A 27,005-nucleotide genomic window follows, 5' to 3' on the forward strand; every position below is an offset into this window, starting at 1 on the left:
TTGGACGGCATTTTGACAACTGAAGAGTGAATGCCAAAATCAAAATAGGAGCAACATTCTACACACACACACCTTCAAAATGAGGGGTGTTCAGGTTTTTTAAATGCAAAATTGAAAGAAATACGTCAAGTTGATATTGACCAAATTTTGACCGTATCACCCTTTATCAACAGGGTTTCACTATAAAATATATCAGACAATATTCATATACAGGGTGCGTGACGAATTTTTGCAGTAAATGGCATATTTGAGAAAAAAATACACCAGTTAGTTATTCTAGCAATGAATTTTGTGCGATTTATTTTCTTTCGCAACATATGGAAGTTTTAAGTAAATTTATTCAAAAAAATTGCCTTCCCTTTCGACGACTGTAGTTAGACGCTTCCGGAAACTGCAGTATGCACGTTTTAAAATGTTTCGATCCATAGATGTCATCACTACCTTGATTTTAGCTTTTAGCGACTTAAGTGTGGTGTGAGGGGTTCTATTGGTATCCCGTTGGACGACGCCCTATACAAAATAATCCAACGGATTGATATCGGGACTGCTTGGGGGCCAAATTTCTTCCTCCCAAATTTACGAAATATTTTCCGTAAGCCATTTCTGTGCTTTATTAGCAGTATGAGCAGGTGCTCCGTCTTATCACTTTCCCAAGCCTTTTTTAATATTATACACTGTTCTTTCAGACACATTTACCGACCGAATTATTTCTTTCATGCATACTCCGGCGCGCAACAAAGCGACAACGGCTGACAGATTGCTCTCTTGTTTCGACATCTTTACGTTTACTCAACATTGTTTGTTTAAATCTTACACCTAACAGTATAAGCTATCCAGTGCTGCCAAATATATCTAAATCATGATGCACAAGCATGAGAAATTACTATTTGAAATTTACTGCAAAAATTCGTCACGCACCCTGTACATCTTACCCATCGCTTACCTCGTCCGAAGCAAAGGAATATCATGTACTAAGTATGTGAAATTACGATAGAAATCATTCCATATCGCAGTCATAGTTTTTAACTGATAATCCAATGGAATCATCACATAGAATGAATAAATCTTCTGACATTGGTATGGTACAAGATAGATCCAATAAACCGTACATGTCGATTTGTTTCAGTGTACCGAGGTACATAGAAATTCGAATGTTGAGACTGTACACTCAAAAAATTCCACACGTCATCATCATGTGTCTCACACTTAATTTTGCGCATATTGTGAATCACATCCATTTCATGTGTGAATCTTATGCTATGAACCATGCCTGAACACTATGGATTTGAATTGTGACACACTTGGATTCTATGTGCCTCATATGGTGATATCAATAGCTTTGCACACCATAGTTCAATATTCTACAATATTCTACTTTATCGAATTCTACTTTACCGACTCTAAAAATGAATCGACAAATATATAAACAAAACTGCCAGAGGCCAGAGCTTTCACATATATTTTTAATGGGTCTGATTTGGGATTCGATCATAGACTGTTGGGGTATGCTGCTGCCGGAGTCTTCGTTCGATCTCACTGTGCCACGGTTGTTCTCATATATGAGGCGGGTTGATAGAATAAAGTCACAAGTCTGGTATTCGATGTTTACCTTTCTGAGCAAGCAATTCACATCGTATTGAAATGCAAAACACTTTAAATCCATCTGTTTTGAACAGTAACGTGATTCAATGTGCAATACACTTGAATAGATAGTGAAAGATTTTCAACATTTCAAAGTTTGAAACACTATAAATTAACGTGTATAACACATTGAACCAAGGTGAAATACACTTAAAGTAAATGTGATTGTGCATTTAGAAAATCAATTGTTTAAACACTTCGATCAAACGTGTGAAATTTTTTGAGTGTAGAACAAATTTTCAACAAAATAATTAATAATTAAGTTTTAAGATTTCAATTGTTATACTGACATGCAGGTTTAAAAAACCTGTTTAAAATACTGAATTTCCAAGGCAGGAACAATGTAAAAACAATAAAGATATATATCATAACAATTAAGGCTGGTAAGTTACTGTAGTAACTGGAGGACCTAGGTTAAAATGAAATGTAATTTATTTTGAATTTGGAGCAAATAAAGAGTTAAAACAAAATATTCCCTTTCACAGATTGCAGAATAGAGTAAATAACCTTAGATTGGTTTTCCATGCCCCGCCTTTAGAAAACGAGCACCAATCATGTTAGGCAGTCCAAATGTCCGAAGTAACAATCACGTACGGATCATTTCAATCTGTACATTGGACAATTTTTGAAATAAATGAAAGTAAATTTGGAATAATAGAAGAGCAATAGTTTGCATCGAGTACCTCGATTTGTTTATATTTGTTACTTAGGGCCTTTTGAAAAGTTACACGAGAAATCACGTTGCCAAATAAACTGATAATATTTCCGCGTATCTCTGTAATATAGGATTACTAGTTTTCACAAAAGTCGACTCGAAATAGGAGTGGGGGGTTGCAGTCTTGGCACACCCTATTTAGGTATATTGTGAGCTGACCGAGAAACCGGCTGATAACACTTATCTGCATCCATTTACTTAGATATTGAAAACACATAAACGATATCAGACTTGTGCGGTATAAGATAAAGACAGAAATAACACCTCCCCATCTACCTTATTTTGCACCGACGTGTAGATTTTAGCGGAACCTGCTAGACACGAGAGCAACAGTTGGAGGATACATTTTGTGTGAACAACATTACCCGGCGGTGTCTCGACTATTATCGTTTCTCGAAGTGTGCCATTGTGTAAATAACTCAACAATCATGACCGGTAAGTGTAGAATCAAACTAGTTATATACAGGTGATCATTTGAAGGTATTTTTTTTTATTAGAAGTTTTTTTTTCACGTCAAGATACAATAGGCTAGTTGTATTTGGTTTGCAATGAATGTTATCATTTTGTGTAAATAAATGGGTAGACTTGGCAAGCCAGCGAAGCTTCTAGAAACAGCTGTTGGTGGAAATACCCTGTCGAACAATGTTTAAGGTGGATTGTCTTCATCAACTTTCTTTTCCATTGATAATGACACGTCTGTTAGCGATCCAAAGTTAACTCCTAGTGGCGAAAATAAGAACCACACTAAACGTCCGGACTCTTTGAATATTTATTTTAAAAATCCAGATTACCGTAGTCAAATGTTGACCACGGACAAATTTACGATCGATAGTTGTCAGAGAAAGGCTGAAGTAAGTTACACTCCCGATGTCTTTTGTTCATACCAATTTTTCTGCCATTTTACGTCCAATTTTCATTATCTAATGGTCATTTGAAAGATATTGAGTTAAACTTACTTTGTAGGTAATTTACTACATATTGATGATGTGATGATTATTTCGATATTTAACTCGAATTATACAGTTTTTTTCTTACATGGAAAGAGTTTAACCTTTGTCCCCCGTTCAGTGCTGTTAATTTTCATATCATTCGATTGAAGATGAACCAATACAACCATTCATTCAATTCTGTGAAAACGAATTCTCACATGACCATAATTTGAAGAGCCCCTTTCTCATTCGAAGCTCATCGTCACTGTCAATTGAGTCACTCACTATCATTTGATTTACGACAGTGGAGTATGGAAGAAACCCAGCAAAACGGTCCCGAACTCGATGTCGGATCAATGTAAGGCAAATTCAAGGTCGATGTCGACCCAATGTCGTGTTGTTGTCGGGTCAATTTTGGGTCAATGTCGGGTTGGGTTTGGTAGAAGTCAGGTTAGTGTCGGATTGGCTTAGCTTTTTCGCCGGAATGTCGACCAGAGCTCCATTTATGTGTAGGTTACACTCTATTAAATGATATCAAGCGTTTCTCAAATGAGAATGATCCATGCCTTCGTCAAATGACTAAGCAACTGATATCACCCATTCGAAAGAGGTCCGCTTTGATAGCGGATAGCTGCGTTTCTCATTTTCATCAAAAATGTTCCTTGATTTTGAAAATTTACAGCCACCGGTAGCAAAAGCCAAATTAAAGCGAAAATACTTTAAGATTTTTTAAATTTCTCTCCCTCCCATACATCTTCAGGAAGGTACGAAACCTTTCAAACTTTTAAAATCATTATTCATTTGATGGTTGTTACGAGATTTCATTAACTTTGGATCGCTAGGTGCTGGATATTATCTGATTCTTTTGATCCATTACTTACTATTTGCTATCTACCTGATACCTGATTACTTCGAATACATTCAATTTTAGTTCGGTACCTTAAATTACAACTGAAATACTTTAACACCCCGAACACGATGCCCTCGGTAAAATGTGTGACGGCAAATTGACAATGTTTTGAAAAATCGTTACTCAGCAATTTATCGATAGATTTTAAATTTATTTAAACCGAATAAATATGTAAAGCCTATAGTTTCAAATGGAATCAACAGATCCGAAATTGGTCAACAAATGACAAAGCTATGATTTTGCGAACATTGAAAGTTTGCCGTTACAAAATTTTACCGGAGGAATCGTGTTCGAAGAGTTAAGTATCGTTTTGAACACATTAAATTCATTCCTTATATCAATAATTACCTATTCTCCAAGTCGTTTGATGCGACTCTTTTCATTTGATTAGCACGGAGAGTCACGTCACATCTCACTAGTGACAGAGATTCACAAGACTCGCAGAATAGGAGTGAATGTGCTCGCATGCACGGCCAATCAGAACGACTCAGCGACTGAATTCAATTGACTCAGAGCATTTTCTTTCCATGCGAAATTTACTCATATTTGGGAAAACCTGCTGTTACTCATTATCTATGAGTACCTGCACGTTTTCCCAAATATGAGTAAATTTCGTATGGAAAGAAAATGGTCTGAATCAATTGAATTCAGCCGCTGAGTCGTTCTGATTGACCGTGCGGATGTGTGGACGGTATTAAAAGTTAATCCGATTTGGAGCTTACCGGAACATCGATCAATGAGCATTGGACCTTTTACAATGATCGTCGAACATATTATTTTTTCTCTTCAGTATGTTTCACGGGTTACGATTTCACAACCAAATCTAGTTGGACTTTTTAAAACATCCAATCTGCATTAGGTTTGTTCCCGTACTTGTTTTTTGCTTTTACTGTAAGCTACTGTAGAAAACAAAACAGGAATCCCATGTTTGCGCGGTGGGTGGTGCCGTCTACCCATCGCAATTTCTCAGCAATCGTTCAACCAATTCAGTTGATTTTTTGTAAGTGATTAGGGGCAACCACAAACTTGACATTCACAAAAAGTTTGCTCAATTCTTTGGAAGACTGTTGAGAAAAGGCTTTGGGTAGATGGCACCACTCACCGCGCAAACATGGGATTCCTGTTTTATTTTCCTGCAGCAACTTACAACAAGAGCAAAAAAGCAAGTACGGGAACAAACCTATTGACTTTTTACTTCACCAGCGCTAGATTAGAAATAATCACAGTGAGTATTCACTTTCGATAAAGATACACCTTCCGTTTAGACTTGCCCGGGTGAACCTTAAGCTGGGTTTAGACTAGGCAAGTCAAATGATCAACTCAGTTGAATTCAATTGGCTTGAAAAGTTGAGCCTGGTTCAACTTTTTTCAATTCAAGTGAGTTGATCAAGTCAGTTGAATGGCATGGTTTACACGTTCAATTCGCGTTCAAGTCAGTTGAAAACAGCACGTTATGAAGAATTTTCAAATGGGCGTGGTGATCCAAAGCATGATATGAACCCTACGACTGAAAATCGCCTAAATTCGGAAATCAAAGCCAAATCTGTTGACGAGAACCGATCGCTGTAGTTTGAACTTTCGCCATCACCGAATTGCCACACCCTGAACAAAGTTCAATTCTAGCTAGAGTTAGTCACAGTGAACGTTACATAACCTAATCTAGATAAGTGGAATTAAGATGGATTTTCAAATTATCCAACGTAATAATTACTTATCTTTGAATTTCTGAAACTGTCACATGTATAACAGCTGTATTTTTTTAGCACCGAAATGAGTTGGGAAATCTACCAAATGTTTGTCAAGAGATATTTGCCCCGAGGTGACATCATTAAAAGTCTGCTAATCTTGATGGGACTTATTTTGAAGAAACAACCGGTTGCTACACAGTGGACAGTCGTCAAAAACTGCAAAATGTGGCCGTGTTAGATTTGAGAGGGATTTTTTTAATTAACTCTTTTTTTTCCAAATTCATTACTATTTACATTCATTTTAGCCTTAGGTGCTCCTACTGCTGCTATAGTACAGTGCTTAAAATAATGATTTATTTTGTACGATATTTTTTCTTATTTAAGTTTCAACATTAATAGACACTCTTCTATGCTGCCCATAAACGCATAACAGTCTCATGTGGTTTTTCATTACTTTTGAGATAAGCCCGTGGAACAACTGTTAATTACATATACTTTCATGACTCAAAAGAGTATACTAGGGGAAATGACTCTAATGTTGGCCTATGGATCTAAGATTGGGCCCATCGCTAAAAAATCTGCTATTTATCAATATAAATGAACACGTCATTGGGATGATACTAATGGATATTTTTGGTCACTATTGAAAATTTAGTCGATTGCTGAATTTATGTATGGGCCCAAATTAGGGGCTTTTAGGCCGACATTACATGCATTTCCCCTATGTTTTTTTTTCTAGAAATTGTGAAAAAATATCAAACTTGGTCTGTCCCACGTTACAAATAAACGCATAACAGGCTCGTGAGGCAAAAGGTATTATTAAGCTTTTCTTTCTGCAAATTTTTGTTTTAAATTGTTTTTAATTACATTGCAAACAAACTAAATGAACAATTCTTTATTAAATTCAAGCGATTCGAAGAGATTCTACAATATCCTAGCAATCTTAATCGCCATCGAAGCTTTCTTTATCTGGCAATTTTTTTTTCCAGAATCCTTTCTTCTCATCGTCGATTACTGGTAGGACAACATCTAGTAGTGATTGTTACCTGTTCCGGTCGATTCCACGCGCTTGTTGTTTGAATTCCAAAGCTATTCGAGGTTACCATTTTGAGTTGCTTTTTTAGAACAACATACCACTTCTCAAATCAGCGTTGGATTCTACCATAGAGGTAACTCTAAGACCAGAAGGTCCCGAAGAAACGTGCTCAACTTTTTGGCTCAGCTCTGGTACTCTCTTCGGTCCCAAGCTAATCGATGCACCCCTCGAAACAAAGGAAAATCCATGAGCCCCTGATTTTATCTGTCAAACTTTCATAGCGAATCAAAACAAACATAGTGTAGTACTAGAATTTCGACTGGAATGGTTTACGTTAATCGATTTGCTTGGGACCAGTAGGCTAGTTAAGTAGTGAGTTGGTTCGTGTCTAATCTATTTCGGACAAATTATTTTTATCTAGATAAAAACATTTCTATGGTTTTGACAGATGGGATCGCTGCACATTTGAATTGGCCGTTATGGATTCTCGATCAAGAGTTAAGTTTAAGTTCCATGTCGGTTTGTCGGTGGTATTAACAACCGGCGGAAACTAACGATTTTAAATTGGCTCACTACTTGACTAGCCTATTGGTCCCAAGCAAATCGATTTACGTACCCCATTCTAGTCAAAATTCTAGTACTACACTATGTTTGTTTTGATTCGCTATGAAATTTGGATTTTCCTATGTTTCGAGGGGTGAATCGATTAGCTTGGGGCCGAAGATAATACCAGAGCTGAGCCAAAAAGTTGAGCACGTTTCTTCGGGACCTTCTGATCTTAGAGTTACCTCTATGATAAGGGATCGTCCATTAATTATGTCACACTTTTAGGGGGGAGGAGGGTTTTGGAAACTGTGACGAGCCATACAAAAACAAAATTAAGGTCCATACAAAAAATGTGACAAAGGGGGGAGGGGGTATTGAAAATGGGTTCAAATTTGCGTGATATAATTAATGGACCTTCCCTAATAGTCAGCTTCCCAGACTCTTTTCGCGACGGCTGCTTGAGGTGCTCGTCATATGCTTCCACCTCTCAATCACCTCACACTCGTTCGTGAGAAGGTTACCGTCCAAGTCCTAGCACATATCAGCTTGCGGCACGTAGCCTTTGCGCGAACTATTTAGCTTCTCATAGAACTTCCGTGTGTCGTTTACGCGGTACAGATTTTCCATCGCCTCGCGATTTTGGTCTTCCTGCTGACGCTTCTTCCTTCGGAAAACCGAGTTTTGTCTGTTCCGCGCTTGCCTGTATCGCTCCACATTCAATCTCGTGCGGTGTTGCAGCATTCTCGTCCGTGCTGCATTCTTCTCCTCTACTAACAGTTTGCATTCGCCGTCAAACCAGTCATTTCTTCGGTCCGGGATTGCAGTACCTAGTGCCGCTGCAGCAGTACCAACAATCAATACGAAACTATCGATTTTAAATTGGCTCACTACTTGACTAGCCTATTGGTCCCAAGCAAATCGATTAAAGTCCCCATTCTAGTCGAAATTCTAGTACTACACAATGTTTGTTTTGATTTGCCATGAAAGTTTGACAGATAAAATGAGGGGTTCGTTGATTTTCCTATGTTTCGAGGGGTGCATCGATTAGCTTGGAACCGAAGATAGTACCAGAGCTGAGCCAAAAACTTGAGCACTTTTCTTCGGGACCTACTAGTCTAGTCTCTATGGCAGTACTACCATAGAGGTAACTCTAAGACTAGTAGGTCCCGAAGAAACGTGCTCAACTTTTTGGCTCACCTCTGGTACTATCTTCGGTCCCAAGCTTGTCGAATCACCCCTCGAAACATAGGTAAAACCAATAACCCCTCATTTTATCTGTCAAACTTTCATAGCGAATCAAAACAAACATTGCGTAGTACTAGAATTTTGACTAGAATAGGGTACGTTAATCGTTTGCTTGGGACCAATAGGCTAGTCAAGTAGTGAGCCAATTTAAAATCATTAGTTTCGTATTGATTGTTGATACTACCTATGGCGGAACGGATGTCCCTCCAGCCATCTTCAAGAGAAGCTGCACCAAGCTGCTCTTCCGTGGGTAGTGCAACTTCCAGCTGCTGCGCGTAGTCCTGGGCAACTCCGGCGTCCCATAGTTGCTCAATGTTGGGTCGCGGCGTTCGACTTCGACGGGTGTTATGCACCGTCGAGAGTTTTGAGCGCATGCATACTGCAACTAGGTAGTGGTCCGAATCTATGTTCGCACTGCGGTACGTGCGGACGTTGATAATGTCGGAGAAGAATTTCTCGTCGATTAGAACGTGATAGATTTGGTTTTCGGTGTGTTGGTCAGGTGATCTCCAGGTGGCTTTGTGGATATCCTTGCGGGATAAAAGGTACTTCGAACTACCATACCCCGAGAGGCTGCAAAGTTCACGCATCGTTGGCCGTTGTGGTTCGATACGGCATGCAGGCTGTTTGGCCCGATTACCGGTCTGTACATTGCCTCCCGTCCTACCTGAGCGTTCATGTCGCCGATGACGATTTTGACGTCCCGTTGGCGAACAGCCATCGTACACCTTTTCCAGCTGCGCATAGAATGCTTCTTTCTCGTCTTCGGCTCTCCCTTCGTGTGGGCAGTGCACGTTGATGATGCTGTAGTTGAAGAAACGGCCCTTAATCCTCAACTTGCACATCCTCGTGTTGATCGGCTGCCAACCAATCACGCGTTGGCGCATCTTACCCAGCACTACAAAGCCGGTTCCCAGCTCGTTGGTGGTGCCACAGCTCTGGTAGAAAGTAGCCGCTCGATGCCCGCTTTTCCATACCTTTTGTCCCGTCCAGCAAAGTTCCTGCAGTGCTACGACTTCAAAGTTGCGTGGTCGAAGTTCGTCATAGATTAACCTATCGCAGCCCGGGAAGCCGAGCGATTTACAGTTCCATTTTTCGAGTTTCCAATCGTAGTCCTTATTTCGCACGTAGGTTTGTGCCGATTTTTCCGATCCGTATTTCTTTCTTCATTATTTGCAACTTTATTTTTTTTCCAGGGCGGCTTGTTGGGCCTGCCCAAATCCCCTGTCTCGCCGGAGGACCATCGTGCACAGCTCTGTTTAGAGTCCCACGCTGGCACTAGGACGGTGATCAGCCGCTCCTAACATGGAGAACAGACGCCGTTTTGAGCCGCACCTCCATGGTGAACAGATGCTCAGGTTTGGTGAATCATTTCCTCTATCACCGCGCCAGTGTCCGCGTCGCACCTTTTCACTTTGCTATTGCCGGACTGGCAACATTGCCCAGGCTACGCCAGCCAGCTGTGTCCATGTTTCAGCTAGTAGTCTTTTGTTATCATTAGAAGCACTAAAAACATGAAGGCCGCGGGTATGGATGGTGTAGTCAACCTCGGGTTGAAAAACTTGAGTATTGACTTCTTCAACCATCTTACGGTTATCTTCAACAAATGTTTGGAGCCTGGTTACTTCCCTGCATGCTTAAAGTTAGCCAAAGTGATTCCAATACGCAAGATCCTACCAGTGCCATCAGCCTCTTTTCCTCCATCTCGAAGCTATTCGAAAAGTTGATACTCAGCCGTCTACCTACTGGTGTTTTCAAATGATAATAACATCTTTCTCCAAAATCAATTCGAGTTTAGGAAAGGCCACTCTACCATCCACCAACTCGCACGGGTTACTAACATCATCAAGCGGAACAAGTCCAATAAATCTGCCATGGCATTGTTGGACGTCGAGCAGGCGTTCGACAATGTCTGGCATGATGGTCTAGTGTACAAGCTGCAACTCGATACAACTTTCCGATCTACCTTGTCAAGATCATAAAAACTACTTGTCGAGCAGATCATTCCAGGTCTACTTGAACAATGTCCCCTCTGATACGTGCAACGTTGATGCAGGGGTCCCTCAGGGTAGCCTGCTTGGGCCTATCCTATTCAACATTTCCACGTCAGAAGTTCCTCCCCTGCCGGGTTGTGGTATCCTGTCAATGTTCGCACATGACACCTCCATTATCTATAAGGGTCGAGTGATCCGTGCTCTGGCGAGTAAACTACAATCAGGCCTGGATGTTCTGTCCGACTATTTCAAGAGCTGGAAGATTTGTATCAATGCAGCTAGAACACAAACCATTCTGTTTCCAAACTCGAATTCCCCTTGGCTTGTTCCACCTGCTAACGTCAAGATCCATCTTGATAGCACTCCCATTGAATGGTCGAGTGAAGTAGTTTACCTTGGTCTCACCCTCAATAGAAAATTGCTATTCCGATCCCATGTGGACATCCACCAAGTGTAACATCTTGATCAGGTCACTCTACCCTCTGATAAACAGGAAGGCCACCCTGTCCCTCAAAAACAAGCTTGCTGTCCACGAGCATATCATTCTGCCGGCTATTGAGTATTGTATGACAATCTGGTAGAGTTGTGCTAAATGCCACCACCTAAAGCTTCAGAGGATCCAAAAAAAGGTCCCTAGAATGATCCTTAACAGTGCACCGCGAACTCGTAATTCTGAGATTCACCACCTGGCCGGTCTTCAAACACTCGAGGAGCGAAAGACGTCCACGCTGGAAGGGTTCAGAGTCACCTGTCTGCGATCAAACCACCAGATCATTCGTGATTTGACAACCTAGCTCAAGTCGTTAGGTAGGTTCCTGTGCTCAAGTAGGTAGGTTATCAAATTTTTAAATTCAAACGAAATCAATCCCATAAAAGGGTATCCTGTAAATTAGCGCTGAACGCAATAATCACATTAGAATAACCAATTAACTAGAACAAAGATGAAGAGCCAAAGGCTAACCAATTGAAATGTAAAACCAAATGTTGAAACTTAAAAAACCAGCAAATAATCGTAAATTTTAATATTTTACTACCAAAGTAAAAATGATCTGGTAATGAGCGGTAATTGGTACTCATCAAATGTGCAGTGTACCAGTGATTCAGAAACAAGTAAAAGCACTGGTTTTCTCAAAGGACTTAATTTGAGGCATGCATAACTCCATTCAAATCTACCCACCTTTGCTGCACGAAAACAACGTACCTAGATTTAACTTAAATTTCAAAAGCCAACACCTTAGGCAAAACAATCACATCGTGGGACGTCATATTTCAGCAAAAGTACTAATAACCAATGCAAGTTAAGAGGGTTTAACGTATAATGGATACAAATGTATATACCTATTGCAGTTGATCCGAAAATAGTCCTTTTTTAAAAGTAGTAGCAAGTACATTGATGGTACTCGAGAAGGAGATTCAATACGGCCACAGTTTATGCTAATACACGGCATTGAAATACGACCGGAAGTTCATCGGGAGACCCTTACGAAATGCTTGAATCCTTTCCTTTTTGGCATTGAGTCAGAAATGCTTATTTAAATTTTGGATCACTCTCATAACTAGATAGCATCTCAACCAGGTAGATTGCTCAAAGGAGTTTATTGTTTATTGAAAAATTCAACTGACAATTACTGTCTAAATGAATAAAACTTAAACTAAATAGTTACGGTCAACGGTACGGAAAAGGCCAAGTAGCCGATGACAAAACACGTCAGCTGATACATTGAAGTCGAAAATATAAAAAAAGTTGTTGAATTGCCGGCTGATTGCTCGAATTGGCTCGTGTTGTGTATAATTTCGGCTCCGTGGTTCCAAAAATAGAAAGTCGCGTTGACGAAGAGACCTCTCAGGGGCATACATATTTAGCTGTGACAGCAGTGTTGGACAGTCAATGTCACCTGTAAGCAGCTTTCCAGCGAACATAGCTTGAGCGACCGTCCGTCTCACCTCTAAAGGGTGATACGGTCAAAATTTGGTCAAGGGAAAACGCGTGTAAATCGGTGAAATCGTTTATTTAAAAAATCAAATTAAATTTCCTTTTCAAGTTCAATTAGTATAAAATTCAGGAAAAATATTCAGTTAGGCTTCCGCTTTTCCAAATCCGAATTGCCGGGCCTTACGCTTGACCCCTGCCATCAGATTTTGTACAGCCACCTTGTCCACCTTCTTCGCCGCAGAAAGCCAGTTTGCCTTGAACTGCTGCTCGCCCTTAGCAGTTTTTTTGGTCTTCTTTAGGTTCCGCTTGACAATAGCCCAGTATTTCTCAATTGGGCGGAGCTCTGGCGTGTTGGGAGGGTTCTTGTCCTTGGGAACCACCTGCACGTTGTTGGCGGCGTACCACTCCATGGCCTTTTTACCGTAATGGCAAGATGCCAAATCCGGCCAAAACAGTACGGAACAACCGTGTTTCTTCAGGAAAGGCAGCAGACGTTTATTCAAACACTCTTTCACGTAAATTTCTTGGTTGACAGTCCCGGAAGCTATGAAAATGTGCTTGAAAACATCTGCTACCTTTCCCCTTCCTTTTGCCGTATAAAACTCCTGTCCCGGAAGCTGCTTGTAGTCGGCTTTGACGTAGGTTTCGTCGTCCATTACCACGCAGTCAAACTTCGTCAGCATCGTCGTGTACAGCCTCCGGGATCGCGCTTTGGCCGTCGTATTTTGTTTATCATCGCGATTTGGAGTCACTACCTTCTTGTAAGTCGATAGTCCGGCTCGTTTTTTGGCTCGATGCACGGTTGTAGACGATACACCCAGCTTATTTGCGGCATCTCGGAGAGAGAGGTTAGGGTTTCGCTTGAAACTACCGGCAACTCTCTTTGTCGTCTCAGCGGCTTCCGGTTTACGATTTCCCCCCGATCCAGACTTCCTGGCTGTCGACAAACGTTCCCCAAACACTTTAATTACATTTGTAACGGTTGATTTGGCAACTTTTAGCGATTTTGCCAACTTTGCGTGCGAGTAGCTCGGATTTTCGCGATGCGCGAGCAAAATTTTGATACGCTGCTCTTCTTGCTTGGACGGCATTTTGACAACTGAAGAGTGAATTCCAAAATCAAAATAGGAGCAACATTCTACACACACACACCTTCAAAATGAGGGGTGTTCAGGTTTTTTAAATGCAAAATTGAAAGAAATACGTCAAGTTGATATTGACCAAGTTTTGACCGTATCACCCTTTAATGGCTCGATTCCCAGGAGACGGCAACGCTCCTCGTACGGTGGCAAGTTCGTTGGGTCACGCCAGTTGAGGAAATGAAGAGCATATCTCATAAACTTGCGTTGAACGGATTCAATTCTAGTGATCCAGCTAGCATGGAAAGGGCACCAAACAACTGAACTTGACTCCAATAAGGATCGCACAAGCGAGCAGTAAAGTGACCTGAGACATAGCGGGTCACGAAACTCGTCGGCAATTTTGAAAATAAAGCCCAATTGTCGATTAGCTCTGGAGATGATGTCATTGTAGTGGATTCAGAAAGTGAGTCTGCAGTCCAAGGTAGCACCGAGATCCTTTATGTGCTCTACACGACCAAGACAGCGGCCGTAGAGAACATAGTCAAACATGATTGGTTCGATTTTTCGGTGATAGGAAATAATGTTACATTTTTCTATGCTAGACTCATCAAATTTCTTGAGCACCAGTCAGCAAAAATACCTAACATATTCTAGAGATCCCAGCAGTCCGAGAGGCTTTCAATAATTTTATAGATTTTCGTATCGTCTGCATAGAAAACGCGGCATCCTGATGGTATCAGCAAGGTGACGTCGTTTAAAAAGATCGAAAATAGTAGCGGTCCTAGGTTACTGCCTTGCGGGACTCCCGAGTTGTTTGAGAAAACATCCGATTCCGACGCGCCAATCTTGCCATGTACATAGCGATTCACCAAGTAAGATCTGAACCAATCCACAGCAGTTGACGAGATGCCAAATATCTCCAGCTTGGCCAGCAATATATTAAGGTCCACCGTGTCAAATGCAGCTTTTAGATCCATATACGCAGTATCGACTTGCCATCCTGAATCCATGCATCGCAGACAGTTAGAAGTGAACTGCACCAGGTTCGTGGACACGGAGCGCTTCGGATAGAAACCGTGTTGTTCTGTATCGATATAATTTTTGCAGCGTGCGAACAGAGCACCATTTATGATAATCTCGAACAGTTTTGAGCAGGCACACAGGGAGGTGATTCCACGATAATTTATGACATTCCGTTTATCTCCTTTTTTGTGCACTGGGAACAGATAAGAAAGTTTCCAGCTGCAGGGGAACTCACATTGCTGTGCCGAGAGATTGAATAGCCTCGCAAGTGGAAGACAATGATGACGGAATGCCGTCAGGTCCGGCGGCGAACGAGAGCTTCAGTTCAGTTCAGTTCTGAAATGCGCGGAATAACGAAACTAAACACATCACGTGGCATCCCAACAATCGTCCAGCACTTGTGTTGGCGATGCGGAGAAATCGTGGAACACTTGCTTGAAATGACGAGTTAACAAGTCGCATTTTTCTCTTTCACCATTAGCCGAGTCATTCCCGAGAAACGTGGAACAAGGCAACCCGGATTCCTTCCGTTTGGAGTTGACAAACGACCAAAAACTTTTCGGATTCGTGCGAAGGTTCGCTTCCGTGCGTCTCACGTGTCGATTATAGAGAAAACGATTGTAATTTCGATAACTATACGACTCGCAAAATTGAACAGTCGTTTGTAGTATGGCGAGCGAAAGTTACAATACTTTCGGAGGCGGTAGAGCGTTGACGTTTTAGCACGCGTGGGCGTGGGTTAGACCATGCAGGCTTTAGCGGAGGTCGTCGAGCTGGGACAATGCGGAAAATAGCATCTTCCAGTGCAGCACTGAAAAAATCCACTGCATCATTCACGTTTAGCGGCAGTTTCGATAAATTGCCAATCAATTTCCGCAAGCGCATTGTTCAATGCAACATAATCGGCCCGGCGAAAGTCCAAAGAGTAGCACTCAGATGACGGCGTAAAAAGAATCGACGTAGGTAAACTAAATGACACGACGAGAGCGGGATGATCGGCTCTAGATCAATCAGTGGCTCGACCGGCAAGGAAACAGAAGTGCCCGGTATAGTTGCTATATTCATAGTCTGGCGGATAGAATTTCGATCTATCAACAAGCGGAACCAATTCAATATATTTAAACTAACAATTGAAAAGGTACTATCAAATTTATAAACAAAACGTTGATTATTCTTTTCACGCCAATCGAACGCAAATTACTGGCATCATCGGGTAGGGGAAACTTTCCCCAACCCAAAGATGGTGTCAGTTTGCGTAAGCGAGTCTTGAGTCACGAGAAAAGGGTTTCCGAAGTTTTGATTGCAATAGCAGATGTGCTCTTTTCTGTTGTTGGTCATGATTTGCTCGATTGGTTCCGCTATTTGACAGCTCAATTGGTTCCCGAGATTCTATCCGCCAGACAATGAATAGTGCCCGGTAGTGCGGAATCATTTGCCAGGACAAGATCTACACTGAACCAATATGACATATTCCTGTTATGTGGAAATCTTATAAATTTGCGCTATAAGATAATCCATTGAAAATGATATGATTGAAAATGTGTCAGGTAAATTCTATATGAATATCTGATACATTTACAATGCTGATAATTTGGTAACTTTTATATGATCGTCGTATGATAAATGAAAATCGATCAAATTATAATAATTAACTGAAATGGATTTGAAACCCATAAACATAAGCTACACTTTTCACCACAATATAATATATGTGTCATAAATCAATCGAAGTAAGGTTTGTGTGAAAATCACATGAAATTTACTTCCTCTTTTGACACATATATTTAATCGATTTCTAAAAATAAATCGAAAAATAAACATCAGGCAGTGGGAGCTTTCACAGTTGTGCCTTTTTTTATTGTAGCTGATTTGGGATTCGATCAAGGACTGTTGAGGTGTGATGCTTTCGGTGTCTGCGCTCGATTTCACTGGGCCACGACTGACTTCAAGATTGAGCTCGTTCAAATAGCATGAAGTAAGAACAGCTCTCTCGACATGGAATGCAGTGCAACGTTATGCTCGTTTTGCTAGAGTGAAGACAAATAGCACTGACAAATTTATGTTCCGTTTCGGTGGTGTGGTTTGTTCAAATCTTTCTTAATGCACCTGTGTGCAATAAATCAACGACTAAATTATATAAGTTGATGTAACTGGTTCATGAAGTTCGAGTACTAGGGCTGGAATCTGAATTAGCCGTGTAGAAGGCTTACAATTAGAATCATAGCAAAGTAAATATTGCAGTAGAATCATTTTTTTTTTCAATCTCAATACATTCTTTTCCGGAAACAAACAAAGATTATTCAATAGAGTATCATTGTTGTTAGTAGTATTTAGTTCAACTAATCATTTTAATGAGTGTACGATAACATCGTTGAAAATTGTTTCAATAATTTATAAAGAACAATCATGTAAGATGTATTTTATTGGGAGCGATATTCAGCCCAGAAAAACATGCAAAAACAAACGTTTGCTGTTGGATTTCTTAAAAGGCATATCTATATAACTATTAAATGATTGGGATGGATCTGTTTACAATCTTTAAACCTCAAAAATCAAAGGAAGCTATTCCAATGAGATATACATGTTTTCCTATACTGCAAAGTTAAATGACAGTCCAATAGTTTCTTCATGTCTGTTTACACGCGACATATCAACAAACGTCAAAAATCATTAAAAGCAACTCCAATAAAATATACATCATTATCTCATAAGATAAACATTTTAGTGAGCAATATTCATCATGAAAACAGGTATATTTTACTGGATTTTCTCATAGTGCAAACTTATATGATTTTCCATTAGGTTCTAGATTTCTGTTCCCACCCATGACATATCAACAGTTTTTCACCATGAAATATATCAGACAATATTCATATACTTATTACCTATCGCTAAACACGTTCGAAGCAAAGTATTATCAAGTACTAAGTATGTGAAATTACGATAGAAATCATTCCATATCGCAGTCATAGTTTTTAAGTGATAATCCAATGGAATCTATCAATCATCACATAGAATGAATAAATCTGCTGACATTGCTATGTTATAAGATGGATCCAATAAATGGTACATGTCGATTTGTTTCAGTGTAGCTAACGTCCATTTCGGAAAAAGGTGAAGCAAGAGATTGCCTCTTTCTTTTTTGCGCTTAGCATGACGATAGAGGAAAAGGTTTCTCCAAATCGGTGTCCTAAAAGGTCTAATCGAACAATTCCACTTAGGATGATGATGATGATGATGGTCCCACCTCTTACCCCTACAAAGGTTTGAGCTGGACGATTTATTTTTAAGATAATTAAATATGACATTTTAACCAGGTTGGCAAACAAAATCGAACTGGTTTCAGTTACAGGTATAAATTCCCTCTAGAGTGTACAGTTGCTTCACAGCGATATAAATGTGGAAAAGCTCAGGCGTCCACCTCTTAGTTCGCCTTTTTGTCCACCTAAAATATTCATAAGTATTACAAGCAATCAAGAGTTAATGAACAATCAACAAAGCATCCTATTACACTAGTAACCCCGCAATCTGATGCTATCATAATTTTCAGCAATGTCAGGAATGCTCACGAACCCCCAACATTTGCCAGAAAACTTACTACTAACTCAAGGTATCATCCAAATAAGCTTCAAAATTGCTTTTTTTTATCAAATGTTAAATTCAGTCCTCTATATCCATAATACGCGCGCGAGGCTCAAACCTTTGTAGACTACTATTTTTTTACTACTACTATTAAATCATATATAAAAAATCCATCATCACCATCGTGGCGAACAAAATAGTTTTTGCAGTGCTACAATAATTATTAAAAAGTCGTTATAACAGCTATCCATACAAAATAATCCGTTAAAAATAACTTCGTCAAGATACATAATTTGTCAATTGATAAAAAAAAATCACTGGATAACCATTCAAAAGACAGTTTTAACGTGTGAAATGCAATGTCTCTTAAATTCTGCTAATGTTGTTGAACGTTTAATGTGTCTAGGCATCGAATTGAAAACATTTATTCCTTTGAAAAATAATGAATTCTGCGAAGCACAAGTCAAGAAATGTGGTGTTCTTATTTCATCCGCGTTTCTAGTATTATATCTATGATACACACAGAAAAATGGATTTTTGTCTCAGGGCCTAATGTATTTTGTTATTGATTCAAACATATTGTATCATTATTCCAACAAAACATATTTTTGAATCAACAAAACGGTTTTTAGAATCAACAAACAGATTATTGACTCTATAACCGGTTTGTTGATTCAAAAGTATTTTTCTTTGATTTAACCGAATAATATATTTGAATCAATACCAAAAATATATTAGGCCCTGAGCCAAAAATATATCCATTTAAATTAAAAAATCATTTCTCTGCGTGTAGTCACTTCCTCTTTCAATTCGATCACACAAATATCGAGATAGCAAACCGTTAACTACTTTAAAAATGAACACCATAGTCAAATATACAATTCTTTGCTTCACCGACAACCATTGTAAGGCGTCTAGCATCAAAGATGAGGAAGTGAATCTATTACATCTCAAAATCAAACGCATTATTTTATTCTGCAAGCGCTGTAATCTCGATATTTGTGTTGCATTGGACAGAAATAAAATGGAAGGGCAAAAGTCTAGATGAGGAGAGATGATTGATTTGTATAGCTGTATTTTACTGGCAATAGTTAAATCATTTTTCAGTCGACATAGAATTCCATACTTCTTGGCAATTTTCTTGATGACATTGTCAATGTGAGAGTTGAACTTAAGTGTGTCATCAATAATCACGCCAAGATATTTAATCTCCTGAACGCGATCAATAGTCTCACCATCAATTACAACAGAGACGTTCTCATTTAATCGATTCCGCGAAATCACCATAAATTTAGTTTTACTTGTATTCAATTTTAACTGCTTACACTTCAACCATCTACTTAGATACTGCAAATCTTCATTCAAGTGTGAGACGGCAACTTATAAATCCTTAGCTGCAATGAATAACACAGTATCATCTGCAAAAAGATTAATGTCGCAAAACCGTAAAACACGTCGCAAGTCATTAATATACATAATAAATAAAAGGGGCCCTAATACACTTCCCTGGGGCACTCCAAGGTTGTTCCCCACGGGACTGGAAACAGAATCATTAAAAACAGTCCGTTGAGTTCTGTCAGACAAATAGCTTTCAAACCATTTATATGCAGTACTCGTAATTCCAAAGCGCTTGATTGTACTTAAAAGTAAGGGCCTAGAAATTGTTTCAAAAGCGCGTTTCAGATCCAAAAAACAGCTACAATCGTATCTTTACGCTCCAAGTTGTCTTTCCACTTTGCTAACACCAAATTCAATGCAGTTTCACAAGAATGCCCTTCCCGATATCCCGATTGTTCTGGTATCAACAAAGAGTTGCTATTCAAATACTCCAACAGCTGGCCTTTAACAACAAGTTCTAAGATTTTCTCTAAAGTGTGCAACATGTTGATGGGACGAAACTCTTCGGTTTTAATCGTTCCAGCAACTTTTTGAATAGGAACCACTAAGGATTCCTTCCAAATTTGTGGTACATGTCCATTCTGCAATGATTTATTAATAAGGTCCAGAAAGATGTGGCCAATGACATGAAAGCAATCTTGAATAACTCTAGCATTAACATTATCTACTCCAGCCGATTTTCCTAATGAAAAACAAATAACTCTAAGTTCATCTAATGTGATTGGGTGAAAAACTTCAAATCTGCAACTTCTATTAACTGGCTGTTTTATTTCGTCAGGTTCATCGACCAATTCAATAGATTGATTAATCAATGAAACACTGTCTACGAAATAATCATTAAACTTAGATGCAATTACTTGTTCTGACTGTTCTAATGTGCCATTAAAAGTTATGGACCGCGGTTTGCAATTACTAGGTTTTAATAAAGATTTTAAAATTTTCCATAACTCTTTGCTGTTGTTTTGATGCTGATCAATCTTCCTTTGAACATATTCACAACGAGTTTGTTTTATCGATTGTGAATATTTATTACGCGCGATTGTGTACCTATTCCAATGATTATCATTATTTGATCTGCAAAACTTTTTGTACCATTTGTCCCTCTTACGTTTAAGACGCAAAAGTTCCAAATTGTACCAGCTGTTCGAGTTTTTCAAAGAAACAAACTTTTGCTCAACTAATTGATTGGTACACGTTTTCAAAGTGTTAGTTAGAACAACTGCAGATTCATCTAAATTACCGGCCGCGAATGGAAAATCCACGCTTCTCTCAACAAGATTTGAAACAGCCTGTTTCGAATATTTCCTCCAGCACTTCAATTTGACTAAGTCATCGTTATTATTGATATTATCTAATACATTAATCACTAAGGTCTCATGATCGGTTATTTTCAAATCAGCATCCGGAACTGAACAAATGGAATCAAAATTGGAATAAACGTGGTCAATTAAAGTTCTACTGTGCCTGGAAATACGCGTATACTCATCTACCGTTTGTTTTAAATTGAAAAAATCAGCTAAACGCTTCAAATGATTCGAATTATGGTTGTCACGCCAATTAATATTAAAATCACCAGCTAATATATTTAATTTACTTGAATCAAGGAATGTCTCTAGCCAGTTCTCTAAAACATCAACAAAACGCTGGTCACTAGAACTGGGAGAATGATACAAAACACCATAATTACCCATCTTCATGCCACGCACAACTGTAATGCCCAAGAACCAGTTACCATCGATAACTTCGTTGATTCGAAGGTCGAATTGAATTGATTCTTTGACATAAATAGCAACACCGCCAGTGTGTCTAGAATGTGATAAACAAGCAGCAACAATATATCCCGGAATACTATACTGATCAAAAGCTTCAGTTTCTACAATATGAGTTTCAGATAAGAAAACTAAAAGAGGACGTTTTTCCTCAACAATCTGACGTAATGCTACGTAGTTTGTTGACAACCCCGCAATATTCAAGTATAAAAAATCGAATTGATTCACATTCCTGGAACTTGGCTGCTATTTATTGAAACGCAAGCTGCTTTTCTTCTGTTCAAAAAGTCTTTTATAGAGCAAACATTCAGGACTAAATGCGGCATGGTTGACGTCCAAGTTCATTTTACGTTCTTTATTCATTTTCAAACAATTAACACATTTCAATACAGTTGACGTACACTCCGATGTTTTGTGTTGTTGGCTGCACCTAGAGCATCTCTCACAATTTTTGCAATCCATGCTCTTGTGCCCAAATTCTCCACATTTGAAGCATCTCAACACATTAATCGCGGGAACTATCGAGCACATAACAAACATTTATAAGTATCGACATCGACTTCAATTACAACACTAAACTTGTTATAAGTGAAGCGTGGATTTTCAAACATGTTCACTACTTTTACATCATTAATAGCGATGTCTTCATTTTGACTTTTTAAGTAGTCAATAAAGACATCGGAGGAAAACTGATCGCTCATGCCCACTATTTTTAATCTTGGCACCGAAGTGGGAACAACAGCACTATATTTTTCACCCAGATTGCTTTCAATACCATTTTTTACATCACTTACGTTTGCTCCTGTTGTACACTCAACAATAATGGAGTCATCTTATAATAAATAAAATAAGGATCGAAGGGAAAAAAGAGAACAAGGTGTTTTCAGTAAACTTCGTTGTAACAATAATTTCTACAACTTTACTGAAGACACCGATAATGTTGGGTGATGAACTAGTCCAGAGGTGGCTAAAAATCACCTTAAGGTGATACTCTAAGGAAGCCTTAGCGTGAAACTTCAAAGGCACAAATGTCAGCTTCCACAAAACATACAAATTTGAAATTGCTATTCCTTGTTTGCTGTGCTACTACAAACAGAGAGTAGCAATTTCAAATTTGTATGTTTTGTGGAAGCTGACATTTGTGTCTTTGCAGTTTCACGCTAAGGCTTCCTTAGAGTATCACCTTAATAAAGAATTAAAAAAAAAAAACGATATCGCTGATGTTTCATCTCAATCCTAGCGGTATTAATTTCCAAAAGATAGAACTTTGAATTCCAAGAAACTCCTCCCTAAAGACACAACCAGGTACCGAAAATGAAGATTATTTTTACTCAAACCTAAACCGACCACGTTTTTGCGGATTTAGACCAATGTGCAATGGATGTCCTTTGATTTGTTCTATATTTCATTTTCATTTTCATTTTGCAGCGTTTGGAGGGGGCAATGGGAGCGCAAGTCAATCCAAAGCCGATGATAAAGGACGGGTAATGGCTGAATAGTCTATGCGGACCACTTGAACGCCATGGGAAAAGGAAGGGATTGAGGAGGCCGGTTTTTGGGGGGTTTTGAGGAAATGACACATAGTGATGCTAAATGTAAAGAAACCGAAAATCCATCTCCCACTGATTCATCCTTTCACACATATACCAAATTGATATTTTAAAGCAATAATCAAAATAAACAGACAATACATGAAAAGGTTAGTTGCCAGTTGCTTTAAAGGCTAGTTGCCTCCCTAAGCGGACCCTCCGCATCCTAACTCTTCTGTTAATCAACTTAATGATACTAGGCTGTCTAAATTTTCTTATTTAAGTTCGTTTGATGATTATGAAATCTCTAGTCTAGGCGAACCAGCCCAAGGCTGAAAGCCTCCCTAATAAAGATAAATTAATTAATTAATCTCTAGTCTAATTAAATAAATTATTGAAATCTCTAATCTACCTACCATGCTTTATTAAGTACCTGCACTTGTGAATGTAATCATTTCATTTCATTTTCATTTTCATTTTTCAAGCACAGAAGGGGGTCATAGGGCCAAGTCACCAGCGAAAAATCGCTGTCCATACTGCACCAGGGTAGAGGTATAGATTTGGCATCACAGAATAATAACCACAGGGGTCAAATGAATCCTGTTTACGATACCGGATATTAAGGAAAGCTGTTGAACATAGGGGATAGTCAGAGTAACAGCAATAATAGTGAAAGTTAGGAAAATAAGCAGGTAGAGATGGTTGATTTGCAATGGCTATCGACTCTGTTATATGGCCTACCTATCAGATTCAAATTTAATGTCGTTTAATATTGCGCTTATTACTTTTATCTTTATTCTAAGCAATCTCCTTTCATACTTGTTTGTTTTAAAGTGAACTGGATGAAATGATTGTTTTATCAAAATTATGTTAAAGTTAACTATGCTTTCAATTGTCAACAGTTTAGTTTCATTTTATGATGTACAAGGGGGTCAGGGGCCATGTCACCGATGTGAATATTCACACCATCCATAATACACTAGGGAAGGGGAGAGGAGTGAGCAACACAGCATCTTTACCCATGGGGGTTAAAAAAGTTCTGCGAGGTACACTTATGGTGAACCAGTGGCTCAGGGATTGTAGAAAGGAAAAGGGTTGGGTAGGTTTAAAATGCAGAATTAGATGCCGTCACGATTGAATGCGCATGTTTAAACAACGTTGATTCATACCTATCATATAAATTTGCATATAATCTAGTTATGATTATTGTCAATAATACTTACATTTCGATAAAGATGGTGCTGCCTACTTTACCTGTTATGTGATATATATCATCACAGAGTCCAACCTTGAATCGCAGACCAGGTCCACTAACAAAACACTCGTTCCGAGAAGGGGTTTATGGTCTTCTTCTTCTTCTTCAGGTTCGCTCAGCACCCGGAATGAAGGCTCGGTGCGGTTAGTAATATCAAACAGTGTTACATGCAAACGAAAAAACGAAAAAGAGATACAACCAGGATTAGTTTTTTAAAGTAATAGTTTCATCTGAATACCCAACCAACCATATCTCAGTGACATTCTACCACTCTGAACCCACACCTAAAGCTATTTTGTGATTATATGGTTACTTTGGTATTCAGATGAAATGTTGTGCCAGAAGTTCAACAACGCCCAACTATGGACAGCTCAATGTTAATACCATTTACTCTTTGAATCAGCTTACACCAACATGATAATCTACTAAGAAACATCTATAGAGATAAAGTTCAAAAATACAGTTTTAACTGATGGTACTTTATAAACGTCAAACTGTCCAATATTGGACCCTGCCAACACACGGCGCCTGCACGGCAATGTGGGCCGTCAGAATGGTTCATCGGTTGCGAAGTGAAGTGCTTCTTAAACTGAAGCGATACATTTCTCAATATTTCAACGTTATCCTAACGTAAACTTAATATTATCACCCATATGCCTGTCGAGCCCGAAACCCATCCACCACACAAAATCAAATAAAAATGTTTCTGTATGGCAAACACGTCCAGACATAAACGAGAATATGGGTGTATATCTTCACTGTAACAACTACGGGTAATCAGCGAAAATACTTGCATTTTACTCAGGCACTTTTGAGCAAACTGCAATCACTCTCTCATACTCGAAATGTGCCTCGACCAAATTGGCACAACGACGCCCTATACGCTCTCTGACCAAAGCGCAGGGACCTGCACTTGTGAATGTAATCTAAAATTTAACGTGTTTCAAGTTGTTTTTGACTTTGACCTATATTTAATATATATTAGTTCGTCCCAGGTGACACCTTCAAGTGACTAAAATGCTTCACTTTGAATTTAGTTTCCTAGCTGATTTTTAAATTACATAGGGTATATGCTTCAACTACGCTCACACGTTTCCACTATGTCGCACCACAAAAATACGTATGGTTATGTCACAATAGAAGCACGCCACAGTGGAAATCCCGAGCCATAGTTCAAACACTTATCCCAAATCAATATGAAGCACATATAAGATTAGTTGCAATACCATGTACAAAAATGGTGTTTAACATTGTTCCCTGAGTAATACCTCAATGAAAACAACAACGAAAGCTTGTCACGCAAGTAGAAGGAGCACTGTTGGGCACTTTCTGAAATATTTCAATAGTATAATTCCCTTGCAAACCCAAATAAATCTATCTGCGTAAAAATAAATAAAATAAGAGTGATTTGCGGCAAAACCCGCCAGTATCGCACCCAACGTCAGTGCCTATACGGAAGCGTACTACAACGCGGCTTTCAAATAAAGGAGTAACAAGTGTGATACTATCACTTCAGGCTAGAACTTTGGTTCTCTTATGCAATGGTTCATCAGAGAGGGGAAGCTCAGTAATCCTCATCGCATGCTCATGACGCTATTCTGTCACGGCATGAGCCAACGATGTCGCACCTAAACCAACCGTCTCCAACGCTCCACTATGAAGCATAAGATTAGGCCCGCCCACCAACGTCCAGGTTAAAAAACTAGCCAAGGGGAGGGGATGTCCTTTAATTTGTTCTACATGCATGTAAATATTAAAAAAAAACCCACATAATATCCTCTACATCCATTCAGGCCCTCCTCCACCCATCGGTTTTATACATGGCTACGTTAGAAATGATCAGCCGACAGGATTCGAACTATCCTACGGATATCCCGCACCCGAACCGATCCGTCCACAAGAGAGTGAAGATCTGCCACCATCCGACTCGTTGTCGTCATCGTCGTCTTCCGATGACGGGAACGAGTTGCATTGCTCAACCGCTTTGTCGTCGTCATCGGGACTGAATTTCCAAGATGACCTCATTGGTAAAGCAAATTGCCCCTTCTCGTTGTTCTCTGTGACTAACACTCGCATCTTTCTATAATCTCATCGTAACAATTCTGGTATAAGATGGCTCGGCGTGATTCACTAACTTGTATTCTATCTAAATGCTACTCAAACATGCGATATATGCGAGTATTACGCTTTATGATTCTCATAGTTCTGATTCACTTTTGCAGGAGGCTGCTGGCAACATTGCAACGTGGAGGGACCCTTCCCTACCAACATGGTCCGCGCTGGCATGGACGCCGACGGATCAGTCATCTACGCTGGTCGTGCCTTCCATGAGGGTGAGATGATCCCGGCCAAGGTGATCCCATCGAAGAATGTGGCCTACATCGCCTTCGGCGGCGAGGAAATCCTGAAGGAAGACTTTGAGGTGCTTCGACAGGGCGATTTTGTGTGGGAGTTTTCCGCGAACGGAGTGGTACCGGAGGGTGCCGTCAAGATCGGAGCCACCGTCGATGGGGAGCCGTTGTACATGGGCCGTTGCCTGCACAGTGGAACGCAAACGCCCGGAAAGGTGCACTCGTCCCATGGTTGCCTGTACATTCCGTTCGAGGGAGCCGAGATCAGCTACCCCGAGTATGAGGTGCTGTGCTTGAAGTAAGATGGTTCGGATTATGTCGAGCAAGGAATTTGAAGATTTTTAATTGCGAATAAATATACGTATATTTTTGAGGAACT

General features: G+C 39.6%; 1 protein-coding gene across 1 annotated transcript; it reads left to right on the plus strand.

Moving 5' to 3' along the window:
* The first annotated feature begins 2,681 nt into the window (after nt 1-2,681).
* LOC135709528 (natterin-4) lies at nt 2,682-27,003 on the plus strand. The gene is made up of 2 exons (XM_065231930.1): nt 2,682-2,791; nt 26,498-27,003. Exons 1-2 carry the CDS (start codon nt 2,785-2,787, stop codon nt 26,926-26,928), a joined length of 438 nt encoding a protein of 145 aa, XP_065088002.1. The 5' UTR covers nt 2,682-2,784; the 3' UTR covers nt 26,929-27,003.
* Nucleotides 27,004-27,005: the final 2 nt, after the last annotated feature.

Source organism: Ochlerotatus camptorhynchus, unplaced genomic scaffold (assembly GCF_037179485.1).
Source record: "Ochlerotatus camptorhynchus isolate MF236.1 unplaced genomic scaffold, CSIRO-AGI_Acam_v1.1 ptg000361l, whole genome shotgun sequence".
In the NCBI taxonomy this organism is placed as follows: Eukaryota; Metazoa; Arthropoda; class Insecta; order Diptera; family Culicidae; genus Ochlerotatus; species Ochlerotatus camptorhynchus.